At 43.3% G+C, this 26043-nt stretch overlaps 1 protein-coding gene across 6 annotated transcripts in view; it reads right to left on the minus strand.

Annotated features, from left to right (window-relative positions):
• The window catches only part of TMEM232 (transmembrane protein 232), a 190601-nt gene that overhangs the window by 126087 nt on the left and 38471 nt on the right, over positions 1–26043 (minus strand). For all 6 annotated transcript variants that reach the window (XM_077347759.1, XM_077347756.1, XM_077347757.1 and 3 more), the window contains 3 exons: positions 10822–10921; positions 8010–8179; positions 2098–2276 (listed from right to left, as the gene is read on the minus strand). In XM_077347759.1, the coding sequence (XP_077203874.1) occupies positions 2098–2276; positions 8010–8179; positions 10822–10921 (449 nt within the window). The remainder of the gene's footprint in view (positions 1–2097; positions 2277–8009; positions 8180–10821; positions 10922–26043) is intronic.

Raw genomic sequence — 26043 nt, forward strand, 5'->3', positions numbered from 1 at the left:
CAAAGGCTTTAGCATAGTCAATGAAGCAGAAGTAGATGTTCTTCTGGAACTCCCTAGCTTTCTCCATGATCCAGCATATGTTGGCAATTTGATCTCTAGTTCCTCTGCCTCTTCGAAATCCTGCCTGTACTTCTGGAAGTTCTCGGTCCACATATTACTGGAGCCTAGCTTGTAGGATTTTGAACATAACTTTGTTAGCGATATTTGACAAGACACCTGCATTGAGACTTGACAATAAATTGAAGCTTTCACACTTCTCATGTGATTAGGGTGGAGGGTATGTATGAGTTGTATTTTTACCCCTGAGTAACAAGGTGCAGTATTTGAATGCAAGCCTGTGTTTCAGAATGTATCAGTTGTGTAAAAGTAATCAAACTGTTGCTGTCTTGTATGGGGAATGGGTACATAACACTGTAGTAACCTTACACCAAAGTAGCACTGATCAGGCAAGGAGGTATTCCTCAACAGGACCATTCTAAACAATTTATGCAGTTGAGAAAAGATTGCTGAATTGATCTGATGATGGATTTTCAAAGTATTATAGAATAATTTATTCAACTTTTATTCTTCTCCCCATTTTCTACAAAATTATGAATTAACAAAACTAGAATCTCTTTTTAAAAGTTCAGATAACATCACAAGAGTAACACTCATATTAAAAGAAAGTTTGAGAACTGAGAAGCAAATTTAATTTTGACTTCAGTAGCAAAAGAAAAAGTGGGGGCATTCATGCTCAAACTCCTTCCCTAAGGGCTGAGCATTTACTGAAAGGCAGGGGGAAAAATCAGAGGCCTGGTTTTTCAGAGAATGGTTCTGCTTTGAAGCATTTTGTTTTATGCATTTAACAAAAGTGAATTGTGTCATATTGCTGCCTACAGTTAAACTCACTGCCTCAGATTAAAAGCTATGTATTAATGTTTTAGTTGAAATAACTTGAGAGGGGTTGCTAGATTATAAAAACATCCCTTCATGAGTACATCCATTGACTTTACCAGATTTTATGAACATTAGTGCTTTCAAACTGTAGGGAACTAACAGCGTTAGTCTTAGTCTTGCCCCCCAATAATTATTTTCTTCCCCAATCTATTCTCCTGACAAACAGCACCCCCAAGCTTTCATATCCCCCATGGGAATGGAAAATAAGCAACCTGTATGTGTCCTTCAGTGGGGCAAGGTATATAGGGGGGGTGTAGGGGAGGCATTTGTGGTTAGTAAAAATGATTAAACTTGTTCTTCCCCTTCAGACCATGACCTGGACTGGGATGGAAGGCTTCCACCAGTTATTTGCCAACAAAAAATGCTTGGACCTCAGCATTCTATCATAGTCTACTTCAAATCCAAGTGATAATCCACACATAATACAGATAAACTAATGCCAATTCTTGTATATTCTCCATTATTCTATTTTCTCATAGGCTTAGGCAAACCAAACATCTGTAAGACCTTGAGAAGATCTTGATCTTATTTTTACATCAATTCCTTGGCACTAAAATTCTGATCATTGGATGTTATTGAAAATATATGTATTTTGTCTTTAATACAAAATTAATTTCACAGTAAGACAAAATTAACCATTCTGTACACATGCAGTAAATACAACCCACAAGAAAAAGCCAATGTTGTGTTGCTGAGACATAAGCAAGCCAAAGACATTAAAAATAAGCTTTCTAGAGGAAAATAAACTGTAGACATTCAAAATTATTTTGTATTATACTATGCATAAAAGGAGGATTGAAAAACTGATATCAAGTATCTATCTCTGAAGGATGGTATGCTTCACTGCAGTTGTTTAATTCTGTGGAAATTACTACACCTTAAAATGGTGAAATGGGTTTCCTATCAATAACAAACATAATGCAATAAAGGCTAATGGGTACAATATATGCCTATGCATCTAACCAAAAAGGCAGAAACAATTTATTGATAAAGTGAAGCAGTGCAAAATACATAAATTGCTTCTCCTTCTGGCATACAAATTATAAATCTCTTTGACATGCATCTTCAAGGTGATTAACATTTAGATATAAAGGATATGTAACATTTAAGCACAAAGGTTATTTCCATAAAACTTGCATCAAGCTCTAAGATTGTCCTTACCAGTCTTTCTGATAAAGCTGTTCCTTATAGAATAGGACATGCCTGAGTACTTCATCTATCTCAGAACAGCTGTTATGTACACAAACCCAAACAAGCAGACTATGCCAAAGAAATGGCTTAATTTGGGATTTCTTTGATCCAGAATTTAATGCGACCAGTGTGCCAGTTCTGGTGAATGACTAGGAAGAAAAATTAAATACATTAATAAGACCTTGTGAATACTAAGTAAATTGATCATTTTCTGCACAGGCTTTCGTCTCAGTGTTTTCCACTATGAAGATGGAATTTTACAAGCTTTATCTTTTCGAATTTCCGTATGTCAATGAAATAGTTCTGGGAACAGAGTCAATGGGAAAGCTAAGCAGCTGGATTAAGCAGTTGCACTGCAGTCAGAGAGAGGCACCTCCTCTGTAACTGCACACCAGATACCAGGAGGCATAAGCACCTTTGGTGCCACTGCAGGAGACCCTGCTCTTGAATCATGTGGGTGCTTCATTGCTAATTTTAAAAATCCTATCAATTTAAGCAACTGCTTTGTGTGTGCGTGCACCCAGGATCTATACATTGGATATGCACTGTAGCTTCCAACATCACACTTTCACTTGTTATTTACTTAATTACTTGTAATTACTTAATTAATGTATCAGGACACACCCTAAGGAAAGAGTTGCTTGTGAGCAGGGAAGGTACTCTGGGCTTTCTTCAGTAAAACCCTAGAATGGTGGCAGTCTTTTAAAGAACTTGCCTGTTCTTGGCCTGAAAGAAGCAGGAAAGGAAGAGGGAAAGGCAGGTGTGTGAGGGGAGGAAAAGTTCCCTGAACAGGTAAGAGGCAAACCTGCATAGACCTTTAGCATTATGTGACATCTTCCTTTTTTAATGTATGTATTTATTTATTAGATCTGTATGCTGCCCTTCCCAAATTCCCCCTATCTGGCTCATCTTTGCCAGTTCCTGGTCCACATCTTCATCACCCCTGTGCTGGCAGCTATTCTGTTCCTATGGGTTAGTATCACCGGGTTCTTATGTCAGTTTTATGTTTCTGTCATGCTGCAAGGGCCTACCCCCCTGGGAGTTAGGGGAGGTACTGTCCCTTAGGGCAGTGGTCCCCAACCTTTTTATCACTGGGGACTGGTCAACGCTTGACAATTTTACGGCGCTCCGGGAGGGGGGGTAGTCTTTTGCCGAGGGACGTTGCTGCTGCCACCTGAGCTTCTGCTCCACTTGCTTTCCTGCCGGTGCCCCTGACTTCCCGCTGCCTGCTGGGGGCGCTGCCAGCAGCAGCTGCACAGTGCCACGCCGAGGGGGAGCCCTAGCCGTGGCAGCGGCTGAACAGCACCAAAGGTGAACCGGCAGCAGAGTGGTAGGGCAGGCCCCGAGGCAGCAGCTGGGGAGGAGGATGAGGAGGAGCTGCGGACCGGTACCGACTGATCCACGGACCGGTCACCGGACCAGGGGTTGGGGACCACTGTCTTCGGGGGTGGGTTGGGAGGTGCTTCAAGGCTGCCCAAGTACAGAGTAGACACAAAAAATTGTGTATGGAAGCCCAGCAGGTCCTCCTCATTTAATGTCAAAGCTGGAGTTGCTAAAGAGACAGGGGGAAGTGCTTCCCAAGCCTCAGTGTCTTCCTCCCACTCCCCAGCCTGCACCTCCAGGCCTCCAGCCATGAAAGCCTCTGCTGTTCCTGGGCCTTGGGCCAGCTGCCCCTGGTCTTTGCTGCCTCTGCTGGGCCTTCCCTGGTAAGGCTGTGTGCTGCCCCATGGGCCCCAGGAGCTGAGGCAGCCATTCCTGCCCCTCACCTATTATGCCAGTTTGGGCCATTGTCACCAAGCCATGGGGCACTGCCCTGCTTGCTCATCACCAGTCCGTCCCTCTCCTTGCCCCATTGACTCAGAACAAGCTGCCACTTCCACTGCTGCGGGCAAAGCTCTGGGGCTGGGCAGCCTGCTGTGGCCAATGGTGCACCACTCTGCTCACTCACCCCCCAGCTCAGCCCACTCCCCACCCTTCCTTCCCAGGGTGAGGGGCCACTGCTGACATTGTGGATGGAGCTCCGTGGCAAGGTGTCTTGGGGGTACACTTGCTTCTAGAGGCCCCCTGTAGTCTGAGCTTCCCAGTCTGGTGGCCCACGAAGTTCACCAGCCTGGTAGTATGGACAGTTTCCTATGTTGCTAAGACAAAAATACCAAAGAACAGTAACAGCTGGACCAGAGACTCCTCTTCCCCCCCTTCATTACCACATCCAACAAATGAACAGGCTGTAACTGAAAAAAACTGCCACGTTTTTAAAGTTGACTCGTTCACATTCTTGACTTAGATGGGCAAAACTTTTTCACAATAATATTGTTGTCATGTTGCAACAAAGAACTTTTTCACCATTGGAGAAGAGAAAACAGTGCCTTTGATACACTTGCTTCCTGTGCATCAGTGATATGAAACAGATTCCGTCACCAAAACTGGGATCAGAAAGTTGTCACTACATGTACTATCCGGCAATGTACTGATGCTTAGCAGGCAAAGGAAAGTCTTCTCAAACTCAGTTATATCTGAAGCTTTTGAATGTCGCCAGTCATCCTAGCAGTACTGCCAGTAAATTATAGATGATATCCACCTACACATTTCAGCTGTACCATTACAGCCTCTCCTTATATGTCTATTTTTATTTTCCTTATTTCAAGAGCTGCCATTCTTTGGCATAGCTCAGAATCTCTCCATAAAAAGTAACAGAGCAGAAAAAGATTTCAGACAGATTATAGAAGAGACAGCTAAAAATATCAGGGTGGTGATTCAATTACTATTAATGGAGCTTAGTCTCCATAATATATTTAATTGAGCTGCATAATAAATTATTCCTCAAGGTTTTCTAAATTGAGGAGTACAGTCTCTGTAGCACCCTCCAGCAAACCAGGATGACTGAAAGCTCTCTAACAGGAGCCCTGGGTAATTTAAAACAAAATCCATTCCAGTCCATATCCTACCCCTTGAGCATTCCTTTCTGGCTAACGTTCAAATATGCAAGAGAGTTGCCACAGCCCTCTGACTGCATTAACTCAGCAGCACTCAGCAGAGATATAACTCAAGGGCTCGAGAAACAGAGGGCAGTATAGCACCAGCTGGCCCATCCATTAGCATTTATCCTTTGCTCTCTTAATAGCCCCACTGTTATCACAGGCATGTCAATAGGGCAGAAGCTAGAGCAGGCTGGCCTTTACAAATGGCTGAAAAGCCTTCATTTATGGAAGAAAACACCAGAACATGCTCATTCCGGGTCTTAAATGGCTCTGACTCAGTCTTCACAATCATGTATATACTGAGAAGCCAATGAATTAAGAAAAATTACAGAGAATTTTAGTATCATATGCTAATAGCTTTTTCTTCCCCCAAGCTATGGTTGGTGAATCCTTAGTGTTAATTTTGAATAAAGTGAGAAAAGGTAGTCCTAATTATCCACCCTTCAGTTTTATCTATTTAGAAAAGGTGATAATCATAATATAAAATGCACTGGATAGAAAGCATTAGTAAAGAACTCAAGGTAATTAGAATTCTTTGCAGTTCAGCCAGGAGCAGAGATATGCTGGTCAGCTCTTGGGTATCCTTGGGGCCTTAGAAGTAAATATGCAATTAAGTCAAGAGAAAGAAGAAGGAAATATTGGTTACTCGTCAGGGAATACAATAGCTCTTTACAAGTCAAAACAAACGGAGAGTTACGCATATAATTTGGCAAGTTTTAATTATATAAATGAAAAGAGTTGAGTACATCAAATAACTATGGAGAACCTGGCCAGCCCAACATATTGAAGAAATAAACCATTGGAGGAAAAAAATATTCAGGAAACTCTTCAAAGATCACTGCACAGTTTTTGTTTCCTCATTCTGTTAAAGATATTGATTTGCACTTGAAGAACAAAAGGCGTGGGAACCCAGCCATACATACCTTGAGATTACTAAGGAAACCTGTGCACCTTGCAGAAAATGAGATCCTCTATGCCCTTGGCCAGTGCCCAACTTGTACCCTTCATTTGCTTTTTACAATGATGCTTATGCAAGAGCCTTTTAAACAGCCAAGCACTGAGCTCTGACACAGGCAGGACCCACTTTGAAGCAGGACCTTATCTTGTGATTTCTTATTCAATGTGCCCAGCAAATTGACAACTGCCAGTATTGGAAAAGAAGGGGGGGGGGAATCCACGTAAATCGGTGTCCAAACACATAACTGGCATGATTTAATGCATTTGATTTTCTCCAGTGTGCCAGTGCAGGAATGTGAAAAGGATTTGCAGGGCTTGCTCCCTCCCTGTTCCTATCAGTTAGGCATGCTGGAGAACTGGGAGGCAGAAGTGCAAGGGTGCACAGGGCACAAGTGGAAGACTGCTGACCAGGCAACAGTGGCCCATTCTTTATTGCACACACTGGACCTCCTGCTTGCCTGGTGGAGCAACAGTGACATTAGGACCAGACTACCTGAGTGGAAGAACACTGGAGGGGAGGTCTCCTCCTGACAGATGGCTCCAGAGTAAGGTGGGGAAATGGAAATGAAGTTGCTTGGGTTAAAGTCAACTGAAGAGGGACAAAAAATGGGGGAGCGGGGAGGGTAGAATTTATGTGCTGGAAGCAGAGGGGCAAATAGCCAAGCCTCATACATATGAGTGGCACAACATGTATATTTTAAACAGATTTTCTTCTTCACCAGTTAGAAGCTGATACATTTAGAATTTTCAGCCCTGGGGAGGCTGAGAGCACATTTAATTTGGGAGGAGTGTTGGGAGAGATGAATTTGTGGGTTGTCATCTGAGAGGGAAATACATGGAGATGGGCTCTGTTCCAGGCACATAGCTCTGGAAGCTCTCAAGTAGGGCATAAAACTAATGGCTTTCCCCAAATAATACACTGCCTCTGAACCTGGAGGTTTCATTTAGCTATGACTTATCCCCTGTGATCCTTTAGCCCCTCGTAAAGGGGCACCACCATACTACTGTGCACTGGGTAAACAAACAGAGAGATTATGAGAGATTATGGTCACCATTCTGATTGTTATTTTAATAGGGATTTTATTGCGGTTTTATTGTTTTAGAATTTTATGTGTAAACCACCGCGAGGCTACGGCAAGCGGCGATTTAGAAATCAAATAAATAAATAAATAAATAAATAAATAAGTCTGCACAGCATTGCTTTTTTATTTTCAATGAAACCTGGATTTTGTTTCCTTCATGGAGGGAGTAGTCTGGTAGGGAGAAACAATTCAGAGTTCAACACCCTGGGGCAGCAAAGGCTGGGTGCAGAGTAGCAGTGGCCTGTAGAGAGTTCACTGATGAGAACTGCCCACTGCTACTCATAGGTGAGCACAATCCAGAGGGGGAGTACATTTTTTAACAGCTGCCATTAGGATACAGCAGTGGGGAGAAGTGGCTGAGCCGGCATTGTACTATTGCCTGGTGAATAAATCTCATTGATGCTAGCAGCCCGCTCCTTCCCCACACCAGCAGCAGACAAGTCCTGCAAGCAAACCAGTCCTTACTGATCAGGAATAGATCTTGCTTGAATGCCAGCTTACAATGCTTGAATGCCAGCTTACAATGCAATCCTAAAGCAGAGCTACACCCTTCCCAAGTCCACTAAAAGTCAAAAGGCTTAGAAGGGGACACTCGTTTAGGATTACACTCCTGGTGCACTGGATTCCACCTTTGCCTTGCATTCAGTTTTGAGAATTGAGTAGATCAAATCTAGATAAAAGGAACATGATCTGAAGAGCCTCTGTGTAAATTGCAATCGGTATAAAACACATTTTTTTTGCCAAACTGTAAGCAACTGAGCAGTTTAACTTCTAAATAATTTTTCACCAAATTAACAAGCCCGCTGATTTAATCATGGTAATGCTACTTGATGCATTAGATTCCAGCCAAGTATATGTTACCTACTGTGTCCTGAAATTCCCCCTTCTGAACATCTTCCAAATTTGCATCAGATGCAAAGGTTGAATCAGAAAGCACTGCTGTTTCACAGATAGTTTCTCCAGCCTTCAGCATAAAATTCACCGTGAAACTGATGTTTGGGTATAGCTGGTAAGCGATCTCACAAGCCGCTAATGCTGTGGTATCAAAAGAAAAATCAGCCAGTATCATTCATCCTGTTTGCTTTTCATTGAGTATGTGACATCTAGTTTTACTGCTTGGTGTTTCCTTAGAAGTAGTAACTATATATGTCTACCAACCAGCCAAGTGAGGACTTGCTATATGAATCTGACAAAGTGGAACCCTTCCAGTCCAGAGGTGCTTCAAGACTCTTTATTTTTACTTGTCTGAGGAAGCTCTGACAAAACTTTTTCAAACCAGATTCGTAAATATTGTGTGACCCCTTGTGGTATAACCAAAAACTACACATACAATCTGATTGTAAGATCTTACATAAGTTACACATTAAAGAGAATTTTTCGTTGATTATTGTTTTTCTAATTAAATTCAATGTAGATGTCTAGAAAGGTGATGTCTAATGATGAGCCAGAGATCCTTTCCATAACTAACTGGATGTATGTGTACATTTGCAGTTAATCTGGAAAAAATCAATCTGTGATCATAGTTTTCAGAATAGGAACATAAGTTTTTCTAAGTAAAAATCTATATACACCTTGGCAAAGAAAAAACAGGACATTTAATAATATCTGAAGATAAGACTGATACCTGATGTGATTTTTCCTTATACATGGCAAGTGAACCTTTGTATGTATTAAATAATATAATATGTATTGTAATGCTGTAATGTGCTAAGCCTTTTAAAATGATACATTGTGCGCACACATACACACAAGGGCTGAACAACATACAATAACTAATTACTGTTACAAAAGGGAATGACTTTTTATCAGTGAACTACTTTGAGAATCAGACTATTTTGTCCATGCAGTATATCCAATATGTAATTCAAAATATTATTACAACATTAAAGGGGGGGTTGTTGAAAATTATAGGAGCATTTTTCTTTCAGATATTGATCAATTTTCTGCATCTGGCTGCTGTAGGTGAATCTTGTAATGAAGAGATTCCAGTGAAACATCAGAATTTTTTAAACAAATCATTTGATTCGGTGTTCTTCATTCTGCGTATGAATTTGTGGCCATGACAACCAGTAACAGTAGCAAGACTGCAATAGCTCTGTAGTCCTCCCACCACAGAAACAGCCTGCTGAGTCATTGCACAGAAAATACATTAATGTCAAGCACCCTGAGGTACATTTGGAAGGTGTTTGACATTGAGTTAATTTATTAGAAAAACAGGTATTATGAACGAGAGGCAATTGATTCTGGTTTTGACAAGCATTTACAGTCCCTCCTGTGGTCATTGTGGCACATGTAGCAATCTGTTACTGATTCTGTATCAGTGGCACCATTCTGGGTTGCCACCATTGCATTGTGGTAGAGCAGCATGCTCTGCCACTTCCTGTATCCCTACAGGGAACCTATATCCACGAAGCACACCCTCTTCTCCGAATTACTGCGTCCCCACAATGCAGCTGGGGCTGAAGCTTCCTCCCGCATGGGGGGGGGGAGGCAGAGTTTTTTATTTGCATGAAGGTGGGATTGCATTACAATGCAATCCCACCTTCATGCAAATAAAAAAAATGACCCATTTGGCCCTGCGGCACTGCAACGTGCCATGGAGCCAACTGGAGTATTTTTTTGTCCCTTCTGGAGTTCAGGAGTAATAGAGCTGCATAGGCCTGTCTTTGTCCTGCTTCTGACATTGGGGGTGTGTGGAGGAGATGGCCTGCCCTGGTCCTTTTTCTGGCATGGGGGGGGGGGGTGAAGGAGATAGGCTTTCCCCAGCCCTGTTTTTGCAGGCTCCACCTGCAGGCTCCTTTTGGTGAATAACAGCAAACTGGTAGCCAGCCCAGAGTACAGGTATGCTTATGTTCACAAATCACCTGAAAATATTTCTGTGCTATCACTTCCTGTCCTGTAGGAGTATCCTGGTGATGTCACATCCAGTGCGAGTGTCTGGGTAATGTCACTTCTGGTGACATGTGACTTCTGGGGTCGTGGCAGGAAGGTGTGGCCTGCTGACATAATTTCTGGCATTTCTCAAAGCCTGAAGAATATATCAGGAGTTTCTCAATGGTAAAAAGGTTAAGAAAGTCTGCCCTAGACCATTTCATTCAACTGCTCCCACTGCCTATAGAACATGAATTGCGCTGGTTTTCATTAGAAAAGATTAACTGAGTGGACAGAATCTTGACAAAAGGCTCCTGTCCTGAAAAGACTGAAAGATCCAGTTAATAGAATCCAACAATAATTGCTTACTTTGTACTGGGGAACCTTGTCTATCCACAAGCTTAGGATTCTACACAAGCTACTTGTGTAATATGTTGCAATTATTTCAGGAGTAAAATTGATGAGAAAAACAAAGGCACAGATTAACTTAAAATAAGTAAGTAATCCTGGGTTGAGGTAAATCATGGCTTGAGTTGAATGAGGGCAGTTGTTGCCTTTGAAGCCATTTCTCCTTTTGAAGTGTACAGTGTTTTTAACAGTTAAAAGGAATGCTGGAGTAGCTACATCTGATTCAGCCCTTCTCTTCTGTTACAATGTTTTGGGTGATATTGCTAGAATGAAGCAATAAAATAAGGGGGTAGTCTATTTTAGATTCCAACAGTGTGCTACGACTGTTGCACGTCAGAAAGGGAGAGAGAGATCTTATATTCTGTACATGGAATGAGAGAAGAGAGATCAGCATCTACCTTTTAAGTTAATATGAAGCCTAGATTTATGTTCTTCACAACCTTCCAAGTAATCCGAAAGATGTAAGAGCAGAAGTCTTAAAAAAACCAACCAACCAATCTGTCAAAAGAAACACAAAAGTATTAATTGGTATTGTATCTTTACAATTCAACTAGGGCCAATTTCTAAGCATTTTACAAAACTTCTTAGCTGGTAGTACTACTTAAAGGAATTGTGTTTCTATTCAGCACCTTTTTATTGGTCCCACCCAAATCCATGATTTGGTAATCTAACTCCCTCAGTATCACATGCTGGTGGAATTTGATCAACTACTTTGTATAAGTACCACTCCTACTAATTCAAACTTTTGATTCTCCACACATCTTGTGTGTTTGCCAGCCCCCTCAAATTTATAACATATCAAAAACAGATAGCATATATGTGATGCAATTCAACCCTCAAAAGGCTTTAGATTAGACTGAAGCTCTTTGGACAGAGTCAGGAAGGTAACTGCATTGGTCTGAAGTAGCAGAACAAAGTTCAAGTCCAATGGCACCTTCAGGCCCAACAAAGTTTTATTCAAACTATAAACTTTCTTGGGCATGAAGACATCTTCAAAGACATTAAAATGGAAGTTACCAGTCCATACATAGAAGTGGTGGGTGAGCAGTAAATTAGCATGTAACATAATAAAGATGCTTAGCAGAATCAAGGACCAAACAGGAATAACAACCTTAGTTTATATGGTTATCATTTGTTTGGGTTTAATTCCAATCTTCAAAAAAGGGAGGAAGGATGACCCGGGAAACTACAGAGCAGTGAGTCTGACGTCTGTTGTGGGGAAGATAATGGAGCAGATATTAAAGGGAGCGATCTGCAAAGATATGGAGAGCAGTTTGGTGATCCAGGGAAGTCAGCATGGATTTGTCTCCAACAGGTCCTGTCAGGCCAACCTGAGTGTAAACTGCACGGAGCTTTTATTTCACCCCCAGATCGATTCAATCCCTGCCCTCTACACAGCATGCGATTTCCATTTGGATTTTGGGCGATTTAAATTTTCCTTCTGCAGCAAGAAGGATTGATCCGGAGTGACCCTACCTTTATTGTGTGATATCTTTGAGTGCTTTTAATCCTCAATATCCAATGGGAAAGAAAGCTCCGTGGTAGAGAACCTCTGATAGAGAACCTGGTCATGTGACACACTTGCCTTAAAGGAGAAACCCCTAATTTCTCTCAACTTCTGTCCTGGATTTTTTCTCCCTCCTCTGCCTTTTTCGATATTCTCCCCCCCCCCTCCAAGAAAAGAAAGAGGCTCCCTGCTTGGCTCCTCTCCCCTCCCCCCCCCTTCAAGAAAAGAAAGAGGCTTGGCTCCCCCCCCCTTCTGAACTATCCTAACCACGTGCAGAAGACATTCCTGTTTCAATGGGGAGGGGGGGAGAGGAAGACCCGAGTTCAAAGCAATCTGAATTCAACAGGATTGACAATGGAATAAAGAAAGTAAGTGCAGACTCTGCCCTGGTTTACTTCTTTGACCAAGTAACAGGTCTGCTAGATCGTGGAAATTCGGTTGATGTTGTTTACTTGGATTTTCGTAAGGCTTTTGATAAGGTTCCTCATGATGTTCTGATGGATAAATGAAGGACTGCAATCTGGATTTTCAGATAGTTAGGTGGATAGGGAATTGGTTAGAGAACCACACTCAAAGAGTTGTTGTCAATGTTGTTTCATCAGACTGGAGAGAGGTGAGTAGCGGGGTACCTCAGGCTCGGTGACCTCAGGGCTCGGTGTTCGGTCTGGTACATATTTTTTAATGATCTAGATGAGGGGGTGGAGGGACTACTCATTAATTTTGCAGATGACACCAAATTGGGAGGACTGGCAAATACTCCGGAAGATAGAGACAGAGTTCAACGAGATCTGAACACAATGGAAAAATGGGCAAATGAGAACAAGATGCAATTTAATAAAGATAAATGTAAAGTTCTACATCTGGGTCAGAAAAATGAAAAGCACGCCTACTGCATGGGGGATACACTTCTAGGTAACACTGTGTGTGAATGAGACCTTGGGGTACTTGTGGATTGTAAGCTAAACATGAGCAAGCAGTGCGATGCAGCGGTAAAAAAGGCGAATGCCATTTTGGGCTGTATCAACAGGGGCATCACATCAAAATCACAAGATGTCATAGTCCCATTGTATACGGCACTGGTCAGACCACACCTGGAGTACTGTGTGCAGTTCTGGAGGCCTCACTTCAAGAAGAACGTAGATAAAATTGAAAGGGTAAAGAGGAGAGCGACGAAGATGATCTGGGGCCAAGGGACCAAGCCCTATGAAGATAGGTTGAGTGACTTGGGAATGTTCAGCCTGGAGAAAAGGAAGTTGAGAGGGGACATGATAGCCTTCCTTAAGTATTTGAAAGGTTGTCACATAGAGGGCAGGATGCTGTTTCCGTTGGCTGCAGAGGAAAGGACGTGCAGTAATGGGTTTAAACTACAAGTACAACGATATAGGCTAGATATCAGGAAAAAAAATTTCACAGTCAGAGTAGTTCAGTAGTGGAATAGGCTGCCTAAGGAGGTGGTGAGCTCCCCCTCACTGGCAGTCTTCAAAGAAAGGTTAGATACACACTTTTCTTGGATGCTTTAGGATGGTTTGGGCTGATCCTGTGTTGAGCAGGGGGTTGGACTAGATGGCGTGTGTGGATTTTATGATTCTATGATTCTAATTCCAGGGGAAAACATAGGACCATTCCACACAACTTAGCCAAAGTCTTACTTTCTGCAAACACTATTAATTTAACATTCTGCATGACATCATAAACAAACTGCAAAACTCCCGCCAAATTCCAGCAACAATCAGAATTTTATAGCGCTTAGGGGGAAATCCAGAAAAGTGAATTCCCCCTTTAAAAAAACACGACACTTTTGAGCACAAGCTGCAACACATCAGTGAAAGACATGTGTGTTCTCAAAATAGCAGTAGAAAGAATGTCCCTCCCTAGCTCTCGCCCCTGAGCTTCTGGAGACGTGATCGCCATTTTCCCCCCTTAAACCGGCGAAAGCAACGAATAATCAAGGCTTCTCCAGCTGAAGTCCCTCCACAAGCAATTCAGAAGTGGTTAACAGTAAAACAAAGCTCCCTTCTGCAACTGTATTTAAAGTTCCCGAGCCCAATACAGCCCCGTTTGACACTGCCCATAATTTTGGCCGGAAATTACGCCCATCAGGGGGGGATTATTTTTTTTTTACTTGAGGAGCATGTAAACGATTAAACGCCAGCTTCTACACCAGCAAAAAAGGTCTTGAGACAATGAATGAACAAATACTCATTGCTACTGGTGTTTTCGGGTTTTTAAAAAACAGTTTTTAAAGAGAAAAGGGCTTTTCGGGAGCACGAACACAACAGTTCATTGGCTGTTCTGTTTGATTGACGGCCAGGGGCCGGAAGAAGCGCGGAAAAATATTGCCCCTTTGTTGCGATTCCGGTGAGACCGCAAACCTGTGGGGAATGAAGAGACCGCTACTGGGACTTCAATATTCCACTAGAATTGAAGGTATGCAGAATGACGAAATTCCACTATTAAATATAACGTTTCTGCATACTGCAAACATTTAGCAACATTGGTCATTGTGCAGAATGGCCCATAGTGAAGGAAATACATATACTAAAATCAGAGGTTGATAGGCAGCTATACCCTTATTAATTTTGGAATTTTGAGAATAATTAACGGACACCCTGTCATTATGCTGTATCTGTCTTCTCTCAAATGTAGAAGCAACCTTACAGCATCCACTTCTTTGAGGCTCAATTGTCTGTGCAGCATATAGAATAGAATCAAAGGGGCTTTCCGCACAAGGATCAAATGTTTGTTTGTTGCCAAATGTTTTCAGAATGCAGAAATGCTATATTAAACAGTGGAATTTTGTCACTGTGCATACCTTTAAATTTAGTCCCAATAGCGTTGTATTCATTCTCCACAGGTTTCCGGTCTCGCTGGAATCACAACAAAGGAAGCGAGATTTTTCTGTGCTTATTCCCGCCCCTGGGCATCAATCAAATGGAATACCAATGGACTGTTGTGTCCATGCTCCCAAAAAGCCCCTTTCCCTTTAAGAACTGTTTTTTAAAAATGCAAACACACCCGTTGCAATGAATCTATGTTCAATCATTGTTTCAGAAAGACCTTTTCTGCTGGTGTAGGAGCTGGCACTTAATCGTTTACACGCTCAAGTAAAAAAAAAAAAATCCCCCCCCAAGGGTGCGATTTGTGGGTGAAATTACAGGCAGTTTTGAACAGGGGGCTGTATTGTGCTTGGGAACTTTAAAGACACTTGCAGTAGGGAGCTTTGTTTTACTGTGAAGGGACTTTAACCTCGCTCGTTTGTTGCATTCGCCGGTCTAAGGGGAAAAAATGGCAAGAGTAACAACAAGCACGCTCACTGGGAAAGATCCCTTTGCAAACAGTGGGCTGCTGGCATGCTGAAAAGCGAGGGGGGGAGGTTTCTGGACTTGTTGCAGGGCTCTTATTCTCCTCCGAGACCTGTCCGAGAGTCGTGCTGCTTTCCTGGTATTTGGTGGAAGGGCGCTTTTGCAGCTGCGTTAGCCCTCCTTGGTCGGTTACATTAAGGCAGGAGATTTGCTTACCAAATGCCCGCACCTGTTCCGTAGTTGGAGCCATCAAGCAGCAGCGAGCAGCCATTCATCATGGGCTTTCTCCCAGGGCTCGCGGGAGAATAGCATTTGTTTTACAAATGAAACAGATCAGCAATTGACACTCCAGTAGTTGGGGGGGCTGTGAAGGGGGTGGGGCACCCATCTTCTTCCTCGGGAGTTGCTGCTGTCTTCAGGGACCCCCCACCGCCGCCACCACCGCTGCCCAGCCCCGCTCTAGGGCTCACCCCGACAATCCTTCTCGCCTGTCGCCTCACCTGCCGGGCAGCGCCGCTCCACACGAGCTCAACCAGAGCCATTCTGACCTCGGGTCTTTCTGCTGCTGAGGTATAAGCGCTGGCTCTCGGGCGATCACTTCTCCGGAAGTTCGCTTCACTTCTGTAGAGGGACTTTAGCCGGAGAAGCCTCTGAGAAGCCTCGCTGGTTCATTGTTTTCGCCAGTCTAAGGGGGAAAAAATGGCAATCGCTTCTCCGGAAGTTCGGAGGCGAGAGCGGGGGAGGGACATTCTTTCTACCACTACATTGAGAACACACATGTCTTTCGCTGATGTGTTGAAGCTTGTGCTCAAAAGTGTAGCAATTTTTTTCAGGGGGAATCCACGTTTCCCGATTTCCCGAAAAGCACTACAACGAAGCGCTTTTTGCGGGAGTGTTGCAGGAGCGTTGCAGATTGTGTGCAACGTCATGTGGAACGTTGAATCAGTAGCTTTTACCAAAGGTAAGACTTCTGCTACATTTAAGTCATGCGGAATGGCCCCTAGAGTTATAAGGGACCATTTAGTCTAACTCAGTGCTCAATGCAGGATCAACCTAAAGCATCCCCAGATCAGAGAAATACATTCCAATCTACCATTCCAAATTACATCTACTATATTCATTACATTATAATTTACTATTGTAATCTCCTATCCCAAATAAGAAGTAAAATAAAGAGGATGTATAGTCCTTCTGGGAGACTGGGGAGAATACAGATGTAAAGACTGAATGAGGTTAGCATATGTAGTGTGATAAGAATCCAATATTCCTGTTAAGTCCTTTGGACTTTCCTCCCTGCAGCCTTCCTCTACTTTAGCCTTCCTTTATTCTAATGTGTTACAAATTCACTGGTTGCCATTGTCAAAGAAGAATAAATTTGTGCATAGGATGAATATTTACACTATGTTCATTAGCGTATGTGAAAAAGGCAAGTCTTGTGCGTAGGTTGTTGTTGTTGTTATTATTATTATTTAATTTATTTAATTAATATCCCGCCTCCCCCCGGAGGCTCGAAGTGGGTCACATAAAAACCAATCCCCTAAAACAATAAAAGCACAATAAAACATAATACAATTAATACAAAAGTTAATACAAGAATGGTGGCAAAATTCAATATAGCTAACCCAATTCCACACCCACTAAGAAGGGAAAGGGAGGGGGCAGATGACAGACGCAACCGTCACATTTGTGAAGGGGGCTAGATCTTCTTGCTGCCTGGCCACAACTGAAAGCCTGGCGGAAGAGCTCCGTCTTGCAGGCCCTGCAGAATGATGACAATTCCCGCAGGGCCCACAGCTCTTCCGGGAGCTCATTCCACCAGGTTGGGGCCAGGACCGTAAAGGCCCTGGCCCTGGTCAAGGCCAGGCAAGCTTTCTTGGGACCAGGAATGACCAATAGGTTAGCCCCCACAGAGCGTAAGGCCCCGTGGGGGGCGTAGGGCATTAAGGGGAAAACAATTATCAAAATGTGCTTGATAAAACATGGCAATAAAAAAGCTGTCAAAGCTGGTAATCTGAAGGCGGGGAGATGAATCAGCAAATAGAAAAGGGCATGTAGGTTGATTAGTGAGAACTCAAGTAGGAGGTTAATTAGTGAGTAGCTAGGCCTACACTTCAATAAACAACCTGCTCAGACATTGGTCCCAGAGGTCAGAATCAGCACCCTAGAGGATCTGATGGACCTTTACTGGCTTTTCATGTCACCTGATCTCCGTTAATTTAAAGCTGCCATAGCATCCAGCTATCTGCAGTGATGCCACTACAGCCCCGCAATTAGCAGGCCAACTCTTCCTCCTGCACACAAGCTGCCAAAGTAATAGAGATTGCCATTCCACACCAGGATCTATGTAGCAAATTGGTTGAGAAACGAAAAAAAACCATTTTAAATAGTGGAATTCTTCGTTATGCATACCTGCCTTTGTAGTGGAATCCAGTTGCGTTTCTATAGTTTCCCACAGGTTTCCGGTCTCGGCAAAGATCGCTAGCCAGGAAGCGATATTGCTGAGCTTTGTCCCGCCCCTGGCCGACAATCAAACGAGCAGCCAATGGGCGGCCATTATCATGCTCCCAAAAAGCCCCTTTCCCTTTAAGGAAGGTTAAAAAAAAAAACATGTTGCAACGAATCTGCGTTGATTCATTGCAACGGAGAGACCCATCTAGCTAGCAGGTGGTGTTTGAGCTGCCGTTTCATCGTTGCCACGCTCCCCACGAGTGAAAAAAATGCCCCCCCCCCGCACGGGCGTGATTTTCGGCCGAAAATAGAGTGAAAAATAAAGGGAATATAAACCAGCAAACGGGGCTGTGTGTTGCTTGGTGCTTGGTGACTTTAAACAGTTCTGGGGAGCGACTGCAGCCGGGGAAGCCTCGCTGGGTAAACGAAGGCTCGCCGGTGCGTTGATCTCCGCTCGCTCCGAGAAAAAAAAATGGCGATCGCTTTGCCGGAAGATCAGAGGAGAGAGCCAGGGGGAGGGACTTTGCAGAAACCGCAACAATGGTAACGCACAGAACTTTCCCGCTAGTGTTGCAGATTGGTTGCAAGAGTGTAGCGCTTTCCAGAGGGTGAATCCACTTTTTGGGATTTCCCTGAAAGCGCTACAACAAAGCGCTTTTGCGGATCGGTTTCAGGAGTGTTGCAGATTGTCAACGATATTGTGCATAACAGCAAATCAGTAGCAATTTCAATTTGCAACCATTGTGCAATTCTGAACGAATGCGGAATGGCCCAGAAAATAAGACATTTGTTCCTTGTAGCCAAAGTGCTTTGTAGCCTGCTTTGAAACTTCCAGCATTCCTCAAAAGATGCAAAGGGATCTAATTCAGGGGATGGGAAAGCAAGGGGTTTTGGCCTTCCTATACAAAATGGCCATAAGAAAATCAAATAAGTGGCCAGCAAACTGTACTGCTTCATGCAAACAGATTCAAGTGTGTGGCCATGTTGGGTTGAAGCAGCAGAATAAAGTTTTGATCCAGTGGCACCTTTAGGACCTACAAAGTTTTATTCAAGGTATAAGATTTCATGTGCAGGCACAGTTCCTGAGATACAATGAAATGGGAATGTTGAAGCACAGATGACAAATCATCATATAGAGCTCATCTGAAATATGGGCTTGTTTTAATAATGCTTATGACGCACCTGGTGATTTCAAATTGATTTTTTTTTAATCTTCTGCACAGTGAAACAGTTTTTGTTAATTAACATACCAGTTGACAAGAGAGGGGGAATCCAATAATGCCTGAGAAAGTTAATAGTCTCGATACAACCATTATTCAAGAAAATAAAGCACTAAACAAGACAGCAGAAGTCTTGGAAAATGCATTAGAACTTAAGATGTCAAAATAATTGGGCTCCCTGGAACAGAGAAGCAGAGAAGCAGTTTACTTCTGTTTTTCTTGGAAATATGTTTGAGTACTGCATGAGATATCATACAAGATATTTTAAAAATACACACAAACAATTAAAAGATGACCCCCATTTTAAGAATTTAAGAAAATATATGAAAAACATTTCAAGACAGAAAAGGCAATTTCTCTTCATGATGAAGCAAGTTCATTAATTTGCTTTCAGGGGACTCGGTAGAAATAGGGTTGCCAGCTGCCCCCCCTTGCCAGGACGTGGTAGCTTTCCTGCTTCTAGGCCCCGCCCCTGCCACCAATCAGCTTCTCCCTCATTCCCCCACAGTTGCCAGGAAGGACTGGCAATGCTAGGTATAGATGCTTTATAAAGACAGTTGGGTTGTGTTTTGAGTTTTTTGGACAACAAATGATTTAGCAAATGTGTGGGTAAGTGGGATAGAAAAATTTGAAAACAATCATTTTGTCAACTTATTTTCAAAGCTAAAGAGAGGTAACTTGCTCTAGGCGGGCCTGCCCTTGTCCCTGATCCAGAAATTGCAGCTGCTAGGGTCCTCACAGGAACATCCTGGAGGGCCTGTATCCAGCCTGTTCTGAGGCAGCTGCATTGGTTGTTAGTTGCTGTCCAGATCTGGTACAAGGTTTTGGCTTTGACCTTTAAGGCCCTTTGCAGTCTGAGACCCACATACCTGAAAGACCACCTGTCGCCCTATGCCCCCCACAGTCTTACGCTTTGGAAGCACCAACTTGTTGGTCATTCCCAGCCCCAGAGAAGCATGCCTGGCCTTCACCAGGTCTTTCTCTCCCCGCCCCCCATTGAAAAAGAAAGCCTTCTTGACTTGATTGGGGAAGCTCAGAGTGGGGAGGGGAGCACTGGTCACAAAGCTGAACTACCTTTCCTGAACTGGTGAGGGGGGGGAGGGTCGGGTGAAGTCCAGCTTTATTCCTCTCTTTTGACTCCTGAGCCAGCAGCAGCCTCTCAGAGAACGAGGCAAATCTCTGCTGAGAGAAGTATGGGCTTATGGAGTGCAGTCCCTTTAAAACAGAGAGGGAAGACTTGCAACCAGGAACCAGGAAGTCTTTGAACTGATGCCCTGGCCAATCAGGAAAGACTGCTTTGGAACAGGAAGTTAATTTGTAGAATCATAGAGTAGGAAGGGACCCCCTGAGTCATCTAGTCCAACCCCCTGCACTATGCAGGACACTCACAACCCTATCACTCATCCACTCTAACCTGCCACCCCCTTGAACCTTAACAGAATCAGCCTCTCCATTGGATTTTCCAAAGATGAAGAATCCACCACCTCCTGAGGAAGCCTGTTCCACTAAGAAACCGCTCTAAATGTCAGGAACTTCTTCCAGATGTTTAGACAGAATTTCTTTTGTATTGACAAAAAGGAAAAATCTTACAGATGGCGGTTTTTCAAATATTGAGGCTTATATCCACTCCTGGATATTGCAGGGGAAAGGTAGGATCAATCATGCATGTCGCAGACGGAAAATTTAAAGAGCTCAAAATGGAAATTGAATTCAGTGTAGATGGGCTGGAAGTGAATAAAAAGCCCTGTGCAGGCTCAACCCTGGACAAAGAGAGAGTTGTGAGATTTTCCTGATTTCAGAAGGAGGGGGTTTTGAAGCCCCTAACAAATCCCAATATTGCGCATTCACCTGGGTTATATATAAAGCAAAAAATACACACAACAATAAAAGGACATCCCATCAAATTCAAACTGTCTAGAGATGCAGTAACCATGTAGGTTCTCCGCAAAAGAAGCCATCCAGAGAACTATTTCATTCAACTATTCCAGTATCTCCAATAAGTAGTAATCTGAAAGGAAGAAACTATAGCACCCCGGAACTGCTGAGAATAGAAATCCATGGTAAGGGAATAAAATTTTCCATCCTTCAGTAATACCTAGGGTGTTACAGTCCGGACTTGTTGGAATGCATAAAAGCTATCACCACTACTGTAGAACCACCAGACTATAGATAGGTTACCAGTTGTTGGGCGATCATTCTACAAAAAAGGATCATTCAAAAGATTCTATTTGGCTATACAGCAGTGATGGGTATGGACAAATTTTCATATCAATGCCTCACAAATTGCTTCCATTGAAGAAACAGCAAGACTGACAGCAGAAGTTGTTTTCTCTTGAGAGAATGAGTGATGAGACCTTCTGGTATATCTCTACGGTGACCTTGATTAACCCCTTTGATTAACCCCTTTCACAGTTGAAATGGCCACTGTTTGCCATATAAGGATGTCTAAACTCAACCCTTAAGGCAACTTCATAGGAAAATAAGGATGTAATTTAACTCAAATGGATTTATAGATCTCCAAACATCAATCCCTAAATGCCTACTTGGGCTTCTATAAGATAAATGGAAGTTTTACAGGATATTATCAAGATACAAAACAGATCCATCAAACTCCCAAAATAATCCCCCCCTCAGTTCATTTCAAAAGTTTTTGATCAAGATGGTATATGGGATTGTAGTGAAAGAATGTTTCTCATGTCCAATTAGAGGACCTGAACTAAACACATTTAAAACTTCAGTGTTGGTGGGGAGGGGAGTTGAACAAGAGAGTTCTCAATTTAATTTATTAAAGGGTGATTAACAATTTTAAATTCTAATAATTCTTTGAAACATAGCCAGAAAATCAGAAGACACCTGTAGAAATGCTTATCAGATAAGTCATTTGCATTGACAAGAACAAAACAAAAGCTTAAACAGTTAAGCCTACTATTTCTGAGGAAATAAATGCTAAAATTATCCAAGTACTTAGCATTGTTTTTAGCAAGTAACAGTTTGAAAAGTAAATCAAGTTTTAGCTGCATTTAGGGATTATTAAAAGGTCCAGATTACGCACCAAGAAATCTCAGTTCTTCTTCTGAGATTTCCCTCCAGAGAAATCTGATTTACTTGTCACAGGTCTATATATTTATAGAAAATCATCAGTCTTACCTTTCTCTAAATTTTGTCTACCATAATCATGTAATATCTGGACCACCAGGCTGTGGCCTGGTGCCGGGCCGTGGCTCCCTCTCCCTGCCCCTCCCACAGTAAGAAACTTCCCAGGTCGCAAGCTTATGGCCCGGCAAGCTTCTTACTGTGGGAGGGGGGAGAGGGAAGCAGGGCCGTGCATGCACGCATGTGCCATGCGTGGCCGAAAACGCGCATGCGCGACACTTTCAGGCATACGTGTTTTCGGCCGCACATGGCGCATGCGCGGCCGGGCAATCGCCCTCCCTGCTGCCACCGGTCCCCAGCCTGAAAAAGGTTGGGGACCACTAATCTAGATAACTAGATATGATATAAGCAATATAAGTGCTAAATAAACTATCCAGCAGGTGCATATGAGATACATTTAGTAAAGCAAGATAAGAAGACCAATCTCAACCTTTAGCTTCTATTGAACAGTAATCAATCAACCTTCTTCTATGACTGTTTCATCTAACTGTCCAAGATAAAGTAACTTGAAACACACACAATTCAATGACTGTTGAAAAGTTCTTGAACGCTCAGCCAATTTCCAAACTCGGTAACAAAGGCTTAGTGATATCATAACCACAGGATCTTGGAACAAGAAATATGGAAGAAATAGAATTAGCCATGGGGGAGAAGAAGGCAGGATCATCTGAACAGATCCTGAAACTGAGTCCTCCTAGGTCAGGACAATAAAGGGTAATCAAGGCTATGTTCACTCCCTGATCTATTATTCTTTGTACTATCTTCTATAGTAGTGGTCCCCGGGCCGCGGCTCCCTCTCCCCACCCCCGCAGTAAAAAACTTCCCAGACTGCAAGCTTGCGGCCCGGCAAGCTTCTTATTGTGGGAGGGGGGAGAGGGAAGAAGGGCTGCGCACATGCATTGCGCATGCGCGGCCAAAATCCCACATGCACGGCACTAGACTATAGCACCATATGAACCACTGGAGAAGATGGAATGCACATGCTTCCTTTTTTTTCTGGTAATGACAAAGTGAGTGAGTGTGCCCATAAATCAAGTCCACAAACCATAAGTAAAATGCTTATTGGCTAGGACTATATTAGGATGGGAGCCTCCGGCGAGGGCGTGAAATAAATAAATAAATAAACAAACAAACAAATAAATGTTTCTAGAATTGCTGATTGGCAGATCCCACCATTGCAACACTCTCCCAGAGTTTGAGCAGGGAAATAACTGCAGTCAAGCTCAAGAAGTGTTGTTTGAAAAAACTCTATGACCCATACAAAATGGTATATGACTGAACTCCAAGCTGAAACAATTCAGCAATGATGTGCTGCTCGTTTCTTCAATTATCCTGTAGGATTCAGAAATAAATGTGCTCTTTTGGACACTCTCATTTACATGGCTTCAATTTCATCCTCTCTCTCAAATGCATAAATCCCTTGCTGCTACTTTAAGATTATGTGACCCAACATAATAACTCTACGTTAATGATAATGCATATGGGAGAATAAAGAGGTCACATAATTTAAACAGGGGAAACCATATTATGCAAGATGATCATGAAATTATTTAAAAATTCAAACTAGTCATATGCAATTAGAACAAAAAATACTGTTCATATGTGCTTTAGAGCATCTCATTAAAGAGGAATCTGTATTTCACAAAACAGATATGCACTATTCCATTTGGTTATGAATTTGGAAAGATAAAGATCTGAGATAAAACAAGTTATAAAGAAGATGATGGCATAAAATAGAATCATTATGCTCCTTTTACTTGAACATATTGGTGCAATTGAGAAGCTAGACAGCAGAAACTGTTGTTGTTGTTAGGTGTGAAGTCGTGTCTGACCCATCAAGACCCCATGGACAATGATCCTCCAGGCCCTTCTGTCCCATTCCCCAGAGTCCATTTAAGCTCACACCGACTGCTTCAGTGACTCCATCCAGCCACTCTGTCATCCCATTCTTCTTTTGCCCTCAGTCGCTCCCAGCATTAGGCTCTTCTCCAGGGAGTCCTTCCTTCTCATGAAGTGGCCAAAGTATTTGAGTTTCATCTTCAGGATCTGGCCTTCTAAGGAGCAGTCAGGGCTGATCTCCTCTAGGACTGACCAGTTTGTTCGCCTTGCAGTCCAAGGGACTCGCAGGAGTCTTCTCCAGCACCAGAGTTCAAAAGCCTCAATTCTTTGACCCTCAGCCTTCCTTTCACAGCCATACATTGCAACTGGGAAGACCATAGCCTTGACTAGATGCACTTTTGTTGGCAGGGTGATGTCTCTGCATTTTAGGATGCTCTCTAGATTTGCCATAGCTTTCCTCCCCAGGAGCAGAAACTGTACCCTTCACTATAGATTTCCACCATCCATGATTAGGAGGCAGGGTTCAGAGTTAGCATCTGCTTATAGCTAGATCTTAAAGAAGAAGAAAAGTTAGTTTTTATATGCCACTTTTCACTACTCGAAGGAGTCTCAAATCAGCTTACAATTGCCTTTCCTTTCCCCACAGCAGACATCCTGTGAGGTAAGTAAGGCTGAGAGAGCCCTGATATTACTGCTCAGTGAGAAGTTTTATCAGTGCTATGACAAGCCCAAAGTCACCAAGCTAGCTGCGTGTGGGGGAGCGGGCAATCAAAATGGCTTGCCAGATTAGAAGTCTGCGCTTCTAAACATGGCACCAAGTAATTGCATTCTGCATAGTGGATACTCTGAAAGATCCATTATGCACGGCGGCAGCTACACTAGGCTGCCACCGTTCTGTTGCAGTGGGGCAAAAATCCCTGCCATTCCCCATGTATGCATGGGGGAGGGGCTCCCCCGGTGCACACTGCTTATGCTGACGCAATGGCCCCACGCATACAGTGCAGCAGAAGCAGCAGCAGCAGCAGAGGAAAAGTTGGTTCTTATATGCCACTTTTCTCTACCCAAAGGAGTCTCAAAGCGGCTTACAGTCGCCTTCTCTTTCCTCTCCCCACAACAGACACCCTGTGAGGTGGGTGAGGCTGAGAGAGCCCTGATATCACTGCTCAGTCAGAACAGCTTTATCAATGCCGTGGCAAGCCCAAGGTCACCCAGCTGGCTGCATGTGGGGGAGTGCAGAATCAAACCCGGCATGCCAGATTAGAAGTCTGCACTCCTAACCACTACACCAAACTGGCTCTCAAGCAGGGATGGAAGCGCCGGGAGCACTCCGCTGCAGCAGTGGTGGTGGGGGGGGGATCAAGGGCCTGGGGCCTCCACTGCATGATGGAGCTGGCAGGGGCGAGAGGCAACCCTGCAGGGATACTATAGGTTGGGGGAGGAGCCAGGACGAAAGCCTGGCTCCTCCGATTATGCACAGGGCTAGCCTGACCAAGCCCTTGCCTGTGTCCGCAGTGGCTCCTGGCCCACAGACGAATCCATGTTTTCTTAACGTGGGTCTTCTTAGGGCCTGAGTCAGGCCAGGCCTCGGATGGCAGCGACATCATGCATAATCGGGGATTTTCCCTGAAGCCCTGTCACCACCATCACAGGCATTCCAGCCCGTGCATAATTAGTCAAAAAGGGTCAATCTGCTCTTTTTGCAATGTTACAAAACAGCCACAACCAATCATGGTTTGATAAATGAAATATTTTAGTTCACTGATTTTAAGAGTTCTTAACTGTTTTTCTGCTACAACTCAAGGCAGTGTGCAGTCCTAAAATAACAAAAAATCCAAAACAATTAGAAATTACAGCAATTTCAATTCATTTATTTACAGTCCTTTGACCAGCAATTTACAACAAACAGATAAAAACTACAGCAACAGAATACCCACATTCAGAAAAATTAAGTGTGGTATACTGTACAGCTACCATTTTGTAGGCATAGGATTAAATCTCCATTCTGCCATGGAAGCTTTTTGGGGATGGAGCCTGAAGTGGGCAGAGCTTAGGAAGGGGAGAGGCCTGAGACACAATGTCATAAAGCCTGCCTTGTAAGTAGCCATTTTCTCCAGGGGTACTGTCATCTAGAGATTGATTGTAATTCTGGGA

This window comes from Paroedura picta, chromosome 7 (genome assembly GCF_049243985.1).
Source record: "Paroedura picta isolate Pp20150507F chromosome 7, Ppicta_v3.0, whole genome shotgun sequence".
Lineage (NCBI taxonomy): Eukaryota > Metazoa > Chordata > Lepidosauria > Squamata > Gekkonidae > Paroedura > Paroedura picta.